Source organism: Ammodytes marinus, assembly GCF_949987685.1.
Source record: "Ammodytes marinus genome assembly, chromosome: 5".
Lineage (NCBI taxonomy): Eukaryota > Metazoa > Chordata > Actinopteri > Uranoscopiformes > Ammodytidae > Ammodytes > Ammodytes marinus.
The window spans coordinates 33,057,250-33,071,675 of NC_137234.1; the positions used below are offsets into that span (position 1 = coordinate 33,057,250).

General features: G+C 40.7%; 1 protein-coding gene across 1 annotated transcript in view; it reads right to left on the reverse strand.

The window, feature by feature from the left end:
• Positions 1 to 14,426, reverse strand: part of fanca (FA complementation group A) — a gene marked incomplete at its 3' end in the record, with an annotated part of 54,559 nt that overhangs the window by 36,728 nt on the left and 3,405 nt on the right. The window contains exons 3-11 of the mRNA XM_080027742.1: positions 13,621 to 13,711; positions 10,463 to 10,605; positions 7,007 to 7,102; positions 6,599 to 6,672; positions 5,837 to 5,946; positions 5,188 to 5,298; positions 4,800 to 4,857; positions 3,126 to 3,238; positions 2,377 to 2,453 (exon numbers count right to left, since the gene is read on the reverse strand). Of these exons, the coding sequence (XP_079883868.1) occupies positions 2,377 to 2,453; positions 3,126 to 3,238; positions 4,800 to 4,857; positions 5,188 to 5,298; positions 5,837 to 5,946; positions 6,599 to 6,672; positions 7,007 to 7,102; positions 10,463 to 10,605; positions 13,621 to 13,711 (873 nt within the window). The remainder of the gene's footprint in view (positions 1 to 2,376; positions 2,454 to 3,125; positions 3,239 to 4,799; positions 4,858 to 5,187; positions 5,299 to 5,836; positions 5,947 to 6,598; positions 6,673 to 7,006; positions 7,103 to 10,462; positions 10,606 to 13,620; positions 13,712 to 14,426) is intronic.

Sequence of the window (14,426 nt, forward strand, 5' to 3'; positions counted from 1 at the left end):
TATTATCGTTACAATTACTAATTTTATCAACAACAAGGTAATGCTAAGCGGCTAACCCAATGCTTATTAGCTAACAGAACCGTTAACTCACCAGGATAATCTTCAATTCACTTTGAAAAGCCCCCGTTATGTGATTGGTTGGCAGATCCAGAGTGGCACTGGGCAGATCCAATAGTTTTAAACTTCAACAGACACCCGCCTCCAAGTGAGTGAACGTTTGCCAAATAGAGCAGTTCCAGACCTTCTGTACAATTGCCATCGGTGTATGAGTGTGTGTATGAATGGTTGAATGTGGTAAGATATGTAAAGCGCTTTGGTGCTGAGAAAATCGTCTAGAAGGCGCTATATAAGTCAAGTCCATTTACCATTTACAAATGAAATGAGTACGATGGTCTGGTAGCAGTGGCACCAGGCTACCCTGAAACCCTACACGGCCCAAAACTACTCAAATGTCATATTTACATTTTCTATTTGTTGAATGCTTGAAAACTTGCGTTTGAATTAAAGCAGAAAATAATCATATATGGGTAAATACTTTATTTGCTGAGAATTTAATTATTTATATGAAATTTTTATATTTATTAATTGAATTTACAGAAAATATGCTATATCGTCAAATGTATCGTTATCGGGATATGAAATTCCTATATCGGGATATGAGATTTTGGTCATATCGCCAAGCCCTGTATTAAACTACAATCAATCCCCTTACCAATCAAATGTGAACTTAGAATCTTAAGTAACCGGATATAAACTTAGACATAGACATTTAGAATAGATACCCAGAGCCGGCCCGAGGCATAAGCGAACTAAGCGGTCGCTTAGGGCCCCCGACCGCCAGGGGGGCCCCCTCCAAAAAAAAATAAATGTTTTATTTATTTATTTTTTAGTTTGTGTGTTTGATATTAACATCATATTATGCAAATGTGAGTTATCATACAAAAAAGGAATAACATGTTTTGGTCTAGATAATTAATAGCCTAAAAATGTAATCAGTTCATCTGGGAGGTAATCCGAAATGATCTGATCATGTCACGTTCACATCCATGCACAGTGTGTATTGAGTTTATTTAAAAACAATTGGAAATGGGGCTGCCCTCAGTTGCCCATGCACTGTGTATAGTCTATAGCCTATTTCATCCTCGTCTGTGGAAAAAAAGATACAATAGCTGGACAACAGAGTTCTTCTGCTTCGTTCCTCTCACTGCATTTAAATGCATTCACTATATTACAGAGAAATATGTCCCGTAAAAGAAAAAGAGCTCCAAGCCCAACCCAGAGGACCCTCCATAATATTTTATTTTATATTAATATTTTTATGGAAAATCCATGTGTCCTTCTTCAATAGCTTCTAATTCATCTGACCCAGTGTCTCCAAATTATTTGTTTACACAACATTTCTCAGATTTAGCCTCTTAATTTTCCTCTCAAAGTGCACCAGATTCATGCATTTCACTTTAAAAAGGTTAAAAAAATCTCCCGGGGGGGCATACCCCCGAATCTCGGTTGTCTAATATTTTCGCACAGCTGCACAGTGGAAAACACTGGGTGTGTGAATTATATTTAACACAGATCTATAGTTTCAGCAGCGCTAACATTGGAGAGGGGCCCCCTAATCATATTTCGCTTAGGGCCCCCTGAAGGCTTGGGCCGGCTCTGTAGATACCCCACCTCTAGGGGTCACCAGAAGGTTACATCATCATCACATGTTGGTAGTTCATCAACGATGATAGAAGTTTTTCTACGTGAATCAATTTGCTTTGGCACAACAATCGATTAAGTTGACAGCAAGAAAATGTACTTTTACATGCAAAAAATAAATTTTTGTGAAAGAAACATGCTTACAACATCACCATGAGGTCCTCTCTTTCATGGCCGAGTGGAAATGAGAGGGGCTTGAAAACATATCTCTCACATGACCAAAAATGTGTTCCATTGCCTAGATACAGCGGGTGTCTCACATTACCCAATGCCTTACATTCCCCCGTTCTCCCCTATGTGAACCATACACTGGATATAGTAGAGCGATGTGAACGCGCACAGAGCCTGATGAAGACAACTCCAAATCCAGTTGATAACTGCTATCTCCGAGCGTTTCTTTAGCTTTTGTTGAGCCAGCTTAAGCAAAGAAAGCTGGGCCATGTCAAATTTGCTTCGTCGTACAGTCACAGTCACCTGTCACTCAGAAATCCACAGATGGCATGTGAAATACAAAAGGCCAGAGTGACAGACTGGGGGGGAGAGTTTATGAGAAGCTATAAAAACAGTTTTATTCATATGCCCTCTCACTTTCAAAAGGTAATTTTAATCTTGGCACACGTCTTTGACAAAGGGAAAGCTTTAGGTTCAAACAAGCGACGTGATGAAAACATTTACCTTGTGGAAGAGAGAAGTCAACATCCTGCTGGCCTTTGCAAAGGTCCACTCGCTCTGCAGACTGATGGCATCAGACACTGAGGACATATGACTTCAGTTTATCATACTTTTCTTTTTCTAGAAAAAACTCCTTTTATAATTACGACAGCATCATGTATTGTACATCAGGAAGGATACTTATTGAAAGTTGTTGTTTTTTCCCAAACCAGGCCTTTCACCCTGTATTCATACATCTATGGCTAAAAATGTGCCATTGTTAATACATAAATACAGCTGTATGCTAATTAAAGTAAAATAATATCTTCACATACACATCGTTGTATGCATAACTTGTGCAACAGGGCGATGTGCAATAACATCAGCACTTTAAATACCTTAACACTTTAGCAATTAGCACCAAATTGGTATGGTCCCCTAAAGACTGGTTTGTTGTGAGCGACATTGTTTTTTTGCTTAACTGTTTGTTTATTGTTCTCTTCATTGTTATTTTTTTATGGAATATTATGGTGTTGTGACATGTTGAACATGTTAATCTAACATCAACATGCCAGAAGGGAATACAGATGGGAATGACCCATCGGCTATAGTCTTGCATCTTTACATAAATGTCCATCAATTATGTCGTTATTCAGAACAACATATAAATAAATGGATTTTCTTACCACCATTATTTTAAGTTCCAAGCTAATGAGTGTAGGCAAATGAGGTATCATCATGGAGCTGTTAAATGGTCCACTGCTTGTTTGTACCTGTAAGTCGAGGCTTGTAAGTGAGAGTCTGTGTGAGGGAGTGTGTGAAGAAGAGCTGGAGGGCCTCTGCTGATGCCGACACTCCACACAGTGAGGCATCAAATATCTCAATCCTGCACAAAACACACACAGGGCACAGGAGGAAGAAACACAGTTTACACTACAGCTACTATTATTTTTATTCTTATTTCCATGTACACTATTCTATTTCATTTACATTTTATTTTACATTCTAAATTTAGTTTATATTTATATGGTGCACCTTCTTTTTAGACTTTTTTATCTGCACTGTGTCCTTGCACACTGTTTATTTGTGTCTCAGGTGTTGCTCTCTTCACTTGGGTTTTCCTTCTTTTATATTGTATTGTTGAAGGGAGTCTGGGTATGAAGAATTGCATTACCACTGACTGCTGCTGGAATTGTTTTGCATATAACAAATACACCTCTTGAATCTTGAGACATGTAAATAATGCATCCTAAAAGTTGTTATATATTGAAACAGCTTTGAACTTCTAACTGAGTCAGAGGGGGTAAATCCCACCGTCAGTGTTTTACACACAAGCACAGCGTTGTACTATGAGTAACTGCTGTCCAAGACTACCTCCTTGTTAAATAAACAGCTTGCTGCCGCAGACAGGGTCAAGAGGCTGTGACTCACTGTGTGTGTGTGTGTGTGTGTGTGTGCGTGTGTGTGTGTGTGTGTGTGTGTGTGTGTGTGTGTGTGTGTGTGTGTGTGTGTGTGTGTGTGTGTGTGTGTGTGTGTGTGTGTGTGTGTGTGTGTGTGTGTGTGTGTGTGTGTGTGTGTGTGTGTGTGTGTGTGTGTGTGTGTGTGTGTGTGTGTGTGTGTGTGTGTGTGTGAAGCCTCAGAGCGAGCAGACAATGACAGTTAGAGCTACTGTTACACTGATTGAAGACAACACAGCGTCTGATTGGAGGTTCCAGGTGCTCTGCTCTCAACGTGTTCAAGATTAGACAAGCAGCAGGAATGTTCACACTGCGGTGCCAGAGTTTAGTGAGAAGAGTGCAGAAGAGACCAGCTCTCCCCGTCAGCTCCCCGTCTCCCCTTACTTGGTAGGCGGGGTTTATGCCGGACGGCGATAGACGCGGTCAGAGTTTAAACAGTCAATGGGTCAGAGCCGACAGCTAAGTAACACCACACAATAAACAAAGGGCAGCGCGCCAAAATGTTTCTCTAAACACAAGACTATTCACTCTTGATTAGTTTACCACACACAACGGTTTATCTCTCGCACGGAAATTATGATTGTGTCAACCAATCAACCGACTGCAGTGTGTAGCTCCACTTGGGACGGCTTGTTTCCCCAACAAAAGGGTGACGGAAATAGGTGCGGCAAAGTGCACTTATTTTGGTACCCTTTCCAGTGGAATAGCAAATAAATGCATGCTGAGCCGAAATCGAACCTAATCGCACGACTCGGTGGAAACAAGGCTTTGGAGACAGAGCGGGGTTAAAACAGCGCTCTCAAGAAGAGTCCGTCAGAACTGAATGGCATTACACTTTTGCTGCTGTCTTGTTTAAATATTTCTGCTCAAGACATCCTAGTCTCCTGACATCTCCTTCCACCTGAGCTGACCTCTAACCCCTGAAGGACCACCACAGCTTTCTGCAGACAGTCTGAGTACATGTGCATAAGACAAAAAAAAGCAACGAACCATAGCTGGGCCCCGGCTCCAGCAGACTGCAGTGTCCCATCCACAGTGTCCAGGAGCCCTGAAGAAGACACACACACGCACGCACGCACACACACACACACACACACACACACACACACACACACACACACACACACACACACACACACACACACACACACACACACACACACACACACACACACACACACACACACACACACACACACACACACACACACACACACACACACACACACACACACACACACACACACACACACAGTTACAAGTTAAAGAGCAAGAGTGTGATGGAAAGCACTGAAATGACCACAGCAGTTAAATAAGTGGAAAATAGCTTTGGAGTGGTGAGTCTTTGTGCTTTAGAAAATGTTCCATGTAGACTCACAGTAGAGCATGTGGTCCAGCACGGAGCAGCAGAGCAGGGACATCCTCCGCTCTGCAGCAGCCGGCTCCTGGCTGGGCTCCAATCCGCTTCCCACCAGGACTCCCACCACAGCTACAACACACAGGCTCTTTGATTAGCATTAGCCTATGGTTAGCCCTAACACCATCAGCATACAGAATAGCATTTGGTCAACATTTAAACCACCACAAGTGTATTTAGTTTTTTGTTTCTTTAGGTGGTTTCTGTTGAAGTTAAAGGGATAATTCAGTGAAAGAGACAGGCGAGAGGCATGTCGTTTTGCAGCACGTCATGACTAGTTTTGCACCTATTAGATTACAAACAATATCCTAAAGAATCCATAAAAGTGACGTTGTATGGAGTTATTTCTGTTTCTGTAACGAGTAATAATATTAATGAAATTCTGATTCTACTCGATAACGTACTTGTTTAAGGGAAAAGTAAAATGATTACAGTAAAACCTTACTGCCCATTACTGCTGGCTAACAAATAGTCCCCCACACGATGTGAACTGAGGTGCTACAGGTGAGGAATCTAAAAAGGCACATTGTGTGTGTGATGAATGATTGAGTTGACTTTTTCAATGAAGCAGGACTACTAAGAGAGGGGTGAGAGACATGTGTGTCCTCACCAGACAAGACTTTGTGTTGAACCTGGTTGGTCTCCTCTTCTCCCTGTGGAACGGTCCGGTCACACAGAGCCTTCAGCTGAGACATCAACCACACACTCACTTCTTCATCACTGAAGACACACACAACAACAACAACAACAACAACAGCTTAAGGTTCATCTCATAGAGGAAAGGTGTCAGCCATGCATGGAACTTTCAATGCCCTCCACTTCCTTTAGGTTGAGGATGGATGGATGGATGGATGGATATGGATGGATATGGATGGATGGATGGATGGATGGATGGATGGATGGATGGATGGATGGATGGATGGATGGATGGATGGATGGATGGATGGATGGATGGATGGATGGATGGATGGATGGATGGATGGATGGATGGATGGATGGATGGATGGATGGATGGATGGATGGATGGATGGATGGATGGATGGATGGATGGATGGATGGATGGATGGATGGATGGATGGATGGATGGATGGATGGATGGATGGATGGATGGATGGATGGATGGATGGATGGATGGATGGATGGATAGATAGATAGATAGATAGATAGATAGATAGATAGATAGATAGATAGATAGATAGATAGATAGATAGATAGATAGATAGATAGATAGATAGATAGATAGATAGATAGATAGATAGATAGATAGATAGATAGATAGATAGATAGATAGATAGATAGATAGATAGATAGATAGATATTAATCAAATTATACTAGAGAATGTGCCTAAAACTGTGGACTATCATTTCTCACCACTCTAATATGGACTTCAGAGTGAAGATGTTGTGAAAGTGAAGATGGTACACCACCTCCAGATTAGGTAGCCTCTGTAAAAACACCACATTGAAAATGTCATTTACTACATCCGTTCCACTATGGAGGAAAGTCCAGCTGAGTTGGTTTGTGGCACTTTCTAACCAACTGTAAAGGGATAAATAAAGGGAGGGGGAAACTCTTATTTTTCACTTTTAACGTTTAACTTTGACTCTGCTGCACAAAACTCATGACTGAAAACTCCAAACAAATGCATTCAAAGGAACCTTGATGGAATTACATTTTTTACAAAAACCTAATAAGAAATAAATACCATATTAAGGCCTCATATATTCAGTGCATGAACTCTAACAAAAGCTCACACACCCCACACACACACACACACACCTGATCTCTTCTGTACTCCTGCCAGAGCAGTTTAGGGCAGAGGGCTCCCTGTGACAGCAGTTCTTTGCTGGTCTCCATCAGGACACACAGCTGGACCTAGAGCGGACAGACATGACACTTATAGTACAGGCAGGGTTCAACGTAAAAAAAATGTCCCAACTAGCCGTCTATGCCAGTAGATCTGAGTTTGACCGGCCCCTTGTATATTTTTACTGTCTCGAGTGGCAGCCAAAATAAAGCGTTTCCAGACTGTTGTTGATTAATTATATCTACAATATTGACGTTCCCTCTAGATATGGTTGTTTTCTTTTAGTACATGAAATGTTGATATATTGCGCATACGCATAATATAACATAATATAAAACTAGGTGAATTGGATTTGTGTAGAGCTCAGTTTTTGCAGTGTGGGAGGCAGTGTTTATACATTTCCTCATCTTCAGGTGACTCTGCCTGAGTTCCAAATCGCATACTTCCTACTATTTAGTATGGTAGAAAAAAGATTAAGGATGTCCCGATTCTTGTGGCCAGATTTAGGATGGTTAGAAGTACCTGGATGTCTACTACATCCGGCCAAGATTTTTAGTGTTGAAAACAGCATGCTATTTGGGCGATTCTGACCCATAATCCAGTGCGCACATGAAGTGACGTCACATCGACGGAGCCTCCATATGAAAACAAACGGGGATGCGACGGATATAAAACCAAGAGGTAAGATCAAGGCGCAATGTTATGATGAAATAAATAAGTAAAAGTATGCCCCAATAGTATGCCTACTGCATCCTAACTAGATTATTTTTATCGTCGGATGTAGTATGTAGAATAGAAAAAATAAAGAGTTTGCGATTTGGAACACAGGGTCAGTATTGGCTAATTTTTTTACCCATTTGCGTGTTTTCTACAGTGGGCCCAGGCCAGAGGGCGATGAGTTACATACAACCTTGAACCTTGACAGGGAATTTATATTTGACATAATGTCTGCACTCTGAACCAAACGTTTGAGTCTTCTGTTGTTGACACTGTAGCAATGTTAAACCACAAACTGCAAACAGACCAGCAGCACAGATGTGACACAGCAGTCATTTTAAATATGCAGAAGTACTATAACAGTGAAGACGTGGCACCGGGGAAACCACAAACAACAAGTCACTGTGTCTAAAACGTAACCACAATGACACAGGTCAATCTAAAGACTCTATATACTAAAGGAGTAGCTGACCTTTAAAATAAAAATCCATATGGCACATTGATTGTAAGAAGAGTGCGTGGCATCTATTTGATGGGCATTTACAGGCATGTTTTCATGAAAACTAGATAAACGTGTGAAGGTGGAGTATGTATGTATATCTTTGATAGTGGTAGGCAGTGAATTCCAATTTGGTATTCCTCTAACAGAAAATGATTGTTGACCAAATGTGCTTTTTCTAAATGGGATCAGAAGGTCACCCCGTGTGGTGCTTCTGGTGATCTGATTGCTGCTGTTACGTTGGATTGTGAATGACTTTAAAGGAGGAGGAGCGGTGTTATGCAACATTTTTAAAACCAGGCAGATGTTTTTATATTTGATTACATCTTCCCAGCTCAGCAGTTTACGGTTATTTAATATAGTACAATGATGTGAGCTGTTAGGCTTCTGGTCCAACACTTTGAGTGTTCTCTTGTAAAGAGTTGCTAATGGCTTCAATGACAAACTGTTAGTTTGCCCCCAGCTTGTCATACAGTATGTAAGATGTGACATAATCAGGCATCCATGTACAGTCATGCACAAAATTATTCATACCCCTGGCAAATTTTGACACAATATTGATTGCTGTAATAGCCAATTAAAGCGGCAACGAGTAACTTTTAAATATCTTTTAAACAGCCTCATGTTTCCTCTCATAATCATAAATTACCTTTAACAGCAAACAAGTCCATCAGTGCAAAGAAAGACGTTTTTATATAGTTTTTATTACTGCATTTGATCTGGTCGTACACCCAGTCCGATTTTCGGTTCACGCGTGCATGCTCTATGGTCACATATCCGCATTGGTCGCAGATTTCAGTGTGGCGCAGGAACGCGATTTGAGAAGCCTATGGCTCCAGGTGAGGGAAGGGGATAGGGAGACCAGATCCCAATTCACCAGATGTGGGACAAAGACTACGTTTGTGCGGGACAAAGTGCCGTTTTCTTTAGCAAAATAAACTCGTGTCACCACCGGTAATGCCAGAGACACGGCTTTCTATATTAAAAAACACTATCTTTAGATCAGCGCGCAGCAGTTAAGTTAGCTACTGTTAAACAAATAGAGTTAAGGCTGCGGCTTCACATTAAAAGCATTTCACTGGCTTCACATAAGCATTTCACTTGACAAACGTGAGTTGGCTTTTATTTTGAAGTAACAGAAAGGAAATGCTGAAGCAGGCAGCACCTTCACAGAGCCCAATGAGCCCAGCAGCCCCCCGACAGTGCGATACACACACACAGAGACAAACGGAGAGACGCACACTCACAGACTGCTGTCTCCACAGAGCTATCGGATATATAGGCTACCAGATTATAAAACACGCATTCAAAAAGGGGGGCTCACTTTCAATAACAATGCGGGACAACGTCTCAATTTGCGGGACGTGTGAAAAGTAATGGAAATGCGATCTGGTCACCCTAGAAGGGGAGCGGGAGCCTTGTTTGAGACAGTTATTTGTCGTCATAATTGATAACGGGGCTGAACCATCAAAGCAAAAAAAGAAAATGCAATGAAGAAAAGCAAAAAAGGGAGAGTGATAGGCGGGTGGGAGGGCGTTGCCAAGCAACGTATAGGCCTACACAATTTCACGGAGTGAACCTAGACTGCAGTGTTTACTCCTAAATGAATGAGCGGTAGCCTACTAAAGACTCGTTCAGCTCCGTGAGAGGTGACAATGCATCAACTCATTGCAATCAGGTGTGTTTAGCACTTAGGCCTACTGGCATTAGTAGATGCTGTGTCACCACCACTCTCACCGAGCCGAAAAGAGTCCACACACGGACACGCACCATATTGCTTCCTGATTATTTGAATCTTGCAGCCCTGCACGAGCAAGCAAACAGCTTCACGACAGCTGGCGTCGTAATAATACTACCGCTTTTGTTCAAAGGTGTCGCCAACGTGCCGACTTACTCGTAGTAGCTTTAAGGCTTTTTCTATTGATTATTGAGAAGGGTATGAATCATTTTGGACATGCCACTTTTTGTTCAAATGTAAATAAAAGCTGAACATTTTTTTTTACACAACGATGCCTCTTGTACATGGTCTTATTATCTTCTGGGAGAAGCCTTTGTCATTTACAATTAAGAACAAACGTGCTGGTTGAATAAAAGTAACTTCAAGTCAAAATTTGCCAGGGGTATGAAGAATTTTGGGCATGACTGTATAGTTTGGCAACATTAAAAGTGAGTGCATTTCTAATATATTTCAAATTGGCCCAATACTCCTTACTCTCTGAGAGGAGGTGAGCAGGCCTTTGCTGTGGGCCTTGTCCTCAGCTCCAGTGATCTCCATCAGTCTCTCCAGCACCACCTTCACTGACAGCACGGCCACAGGGACACCCAGCTGACAGGCCTGCCGCCGCAGCTCACACACTGCACACACACACACACACACACACACACACACACACACACACACACACACACACACACACACACACACACACACACACACACACACACACACACACACACACACACACACACACACACACACACACACACACACACACACACACACACACACACACACACACACACACACACACACACACACACACACACACACAGCATGTAGATCATAGCATTTGACTGTGTGGTGAAATGACATCTGAAAACTGATAGTTGTCCAGGAGTCCAAAAAGGGAACATTGATGCAAAGCGTGAAAGGGTGGTGGGAATTTGAGGTACTGTATATCCGAATAAATACCTTCATACCCTTTAACAGATGTTATCTTAAATCTGCCCAACTCTACCTGCAACTGTTTTAATTAGGCTACATTGTAGGCTATATTGAAAAGAACTATGTTGTACTTTCAGCGATGTCATTTTCAATGCAGCCATTCTACATCACTGTCTAAGTGTTTCAATGGTTTTGGCTCTTTATCAGCTTGTTGTGTATTTGATGAATGAGCATTGTACATAGTGTTTGTGTTGTTTTTTGCTTTGCGTTGTTTCTCGACATCATTGGAAATGAGGGTCACTGCTAAACGATCTCTCCAGTAAAGATAAAGATAAAGATTGAACATATACAGGTGAAACTCGAAAAATTAGAATATCGTGCAAAAGTTCATTTATTTCAGTAATTCAACCTAAATGGTGAAACTAATATATTATATAGACTCATTACATTCAAAGTGAGATATCTCAAGCCTTTATTTGTTATAATTGTGATTATTATGGCTTACAGCTTATGAAAACCCCAAATTCAAAATCTCAGAAAATTAGAATATTACATAAAATCAATACAAAAAGGATTTTAAATACAGAAATGTCGACCCTCTAGAAAGTATAATCATGCATATGTACTAAGTACTTGGTTTGGGCCCCTTTTGCATGAATTATTGCCTAAATGCGGCGTGGCATGAATGCTATCAGCCTGTGGCACTGCTGAGTTGTTATGGAAGCCCAGGTTGCTTTGATGTGGCCTTCAGCTCGTCTGTATTGTTGGGTCTGGTGTGTCTCATCTTCCTCTTGACAATACTCCATAGTTTCTCTATTGGGTTCAGGTCAGGTGAGTTGTCTGGTCAATCAACACAGTAACACCATGGTCAGTCAATCAGTTACTCGTGGTTTTGGCACTATGGACAGGTGTCAAGTCTTGCTGGAAAAAGTAATTCAGCATCTCCATAAAGCTTGTCAACAGACAGAAGCATGACGTGCTCTAAAATCTCCTGGTAGATGGCTGTGGTGACTTTGGACTTGATAACACAGTGGACCAACACCATCAGATGACATGGTGCCTCAAATCATCACTGACTGTTGAAACTTGACAGTGGTCTTCAAGCCCCTTGGATTTTGTGCCCCTCCACTCTTCCTCTAGACTGTGGAACCTTGATTTCCAAATGAAACGCAACATTTCATTTGGATCAGTGATGATTTGAGGCACCATGTCATCTGCTGCTGTTGGTCCACTGTGTTATCAAGTCCAAAGTCACCACAGCCATCTACCAGAAGATTTTAGAGCACTTCATGCTTCTGTCTCTTCTCTTGACAAGCTTTATGGTGATGACAATTTCCATTTCTAGCTAGACTTGGCACCTGCCCACAGTACCATAAACCACTGGTAAATGGTTGACTGACCATGGTATTACTGTGCATGAATGGCCAGACAACTCTCCTGACCTGAACTCCATAGAGAAACTATGGACTATTGTCAAGAGGAAGATGATACACACAAGACCCAACAATACAGAGGAGCTGAAGGCCACTATCAAAGCAACCTGGGCTTCCATAACACCTCAGCAGTGCCACAGACTGATAGCATCCATGCCACGCCGCATTGAGGCAAGAATTCATGTAAAAGGGGCCCAAACCAAGTACTTAGAACATATGCATGATTATACTTTCTAGAGGGCCGACATTTCTGTATTTAAAAAACTGTTTTTATTGATTTTATGTAATATTCTAATTATCTGAGATTTAGAATTTGGGGTTTTTATAAACTGTAACCCATAATAATCACAATTATAACAAATAAAGGCTTCACATATCTCACTTTGCATGTAATGAGTCTGTATAAGATATTATTTTCACCTTTAAAGTTGAATTACTGAAATAAATGAACTTTTGCACGATATTCTAACTTTTCGAGTTTCACCTGTATATATATATATATATATATATATTAGGGATGTCCATGGTTAACTGGTTAACCGTTAACCGTTAAGAATATCTTTAACCGGTTAATACTAAAGGTTAAACGGTTAAAAAAAATTCAATCATCTTAATTTCTCTCAACTCCAGACTCTTATTTTGATATCGCTAAACTGGATGTAAGAAAGTGAACTGTGTCAAAATGAATAAACATTGGCTACTGGTCCCTGAATAGTTTTTAATTGAATATGCCGGTCCTTGCACAAAGAAGGTCTGGAGCCCTGCTAGAATGCTTCAGGTATTTCACTATAAATAGGCTACATTAAATCTTAACGGTTAACCGGTTAATAACCGTTAATTCTGGTGGTTAACCGGTTAAAGAAAAAATTCTAAATGGCCATCCCTAATATATAAATATATATATATATATATATATATATATATATATATATATATATATATATATATATATATATATATATATATATATATATATATATATATATATATATATATATATATATATATATATATATATATATATATATATATATATATATATATCAGCCATTCAGCTGCTGAGGTGTTGTTGACTCCTTACACACAACCAACACAGAGAGTTTCATACAGTATGTCCTCGCTTGAAACTGCAACTGCGTTCAACACTCATTTCTTCCTAGTTTAACAGCTGTTTGTTCTGCAATGACTTTGTGAATATTAGATGTTCAGCAGCCTCTGTGCTGTACAGTACATCCATCCTCTGAAGGCTGACATCTTGTATCAAACACTCACCCAGCAGTGAGGCTGTGAGGGCACATGTGACGCCTCCGGACTCTTTCTGCTCTCCATTCTGACAGGGGAAAACCTTGTGCAGATCTGGATTCTACACAAAAAAGAGGGAAAAATATAGTTAAGATACATTAATGACACAGGACAGCAATAATTGAAAGTGTACGTCACTCGTATCAGTTCAAATCAAATATAAAAATCCCATGTAGCCATTTGCCTCAGAGGACTTGACAGTCTGTACACAATAGAACACCCTCTGCCTTAGTTCTAACTAGTTCCTAGCACACAAAGGTCAACTCCTGAGTATGAAGTAGCTTTCTCTAAAACTTTAAATCCATTGTGCAGTGTGTCATCCCTGTGTAAGTCACCTAGGAGCACTGGTTGATTCTAATACAATGTATTTTTGTTGTTCTGTGCAATAAAGCAACCTTACTTTGAGCCACAAGGAAAAATATTTCCTACGAAAGACAAATGAATTGGCACACAGGGTAAATGCAGTATACAGTACATTCTACCTTAATATTATAGTTTCCTTTTTTAAAGGTGGAGTCAGCAATTCTGGAGAACACTGTTGTCAAAATCACTTTGTCAAAATCAGTGAATATTTTCTCCTCCATATTATCCGTAATCACTCCGAAATGTGTGTGCTGGAATAATCTGGTGTTTATGAACGGCCTAGGCTCTGAGAAAAAGCCATTTTGACAACAAGCGGTCTCCAGAATTGCTGGCTCCGCCTTAAACGCATTTTGTTCATCATCTGACAGTCGTGACATTGTCAGTTGTAGTCCACAGATGAGTATAACATGTCA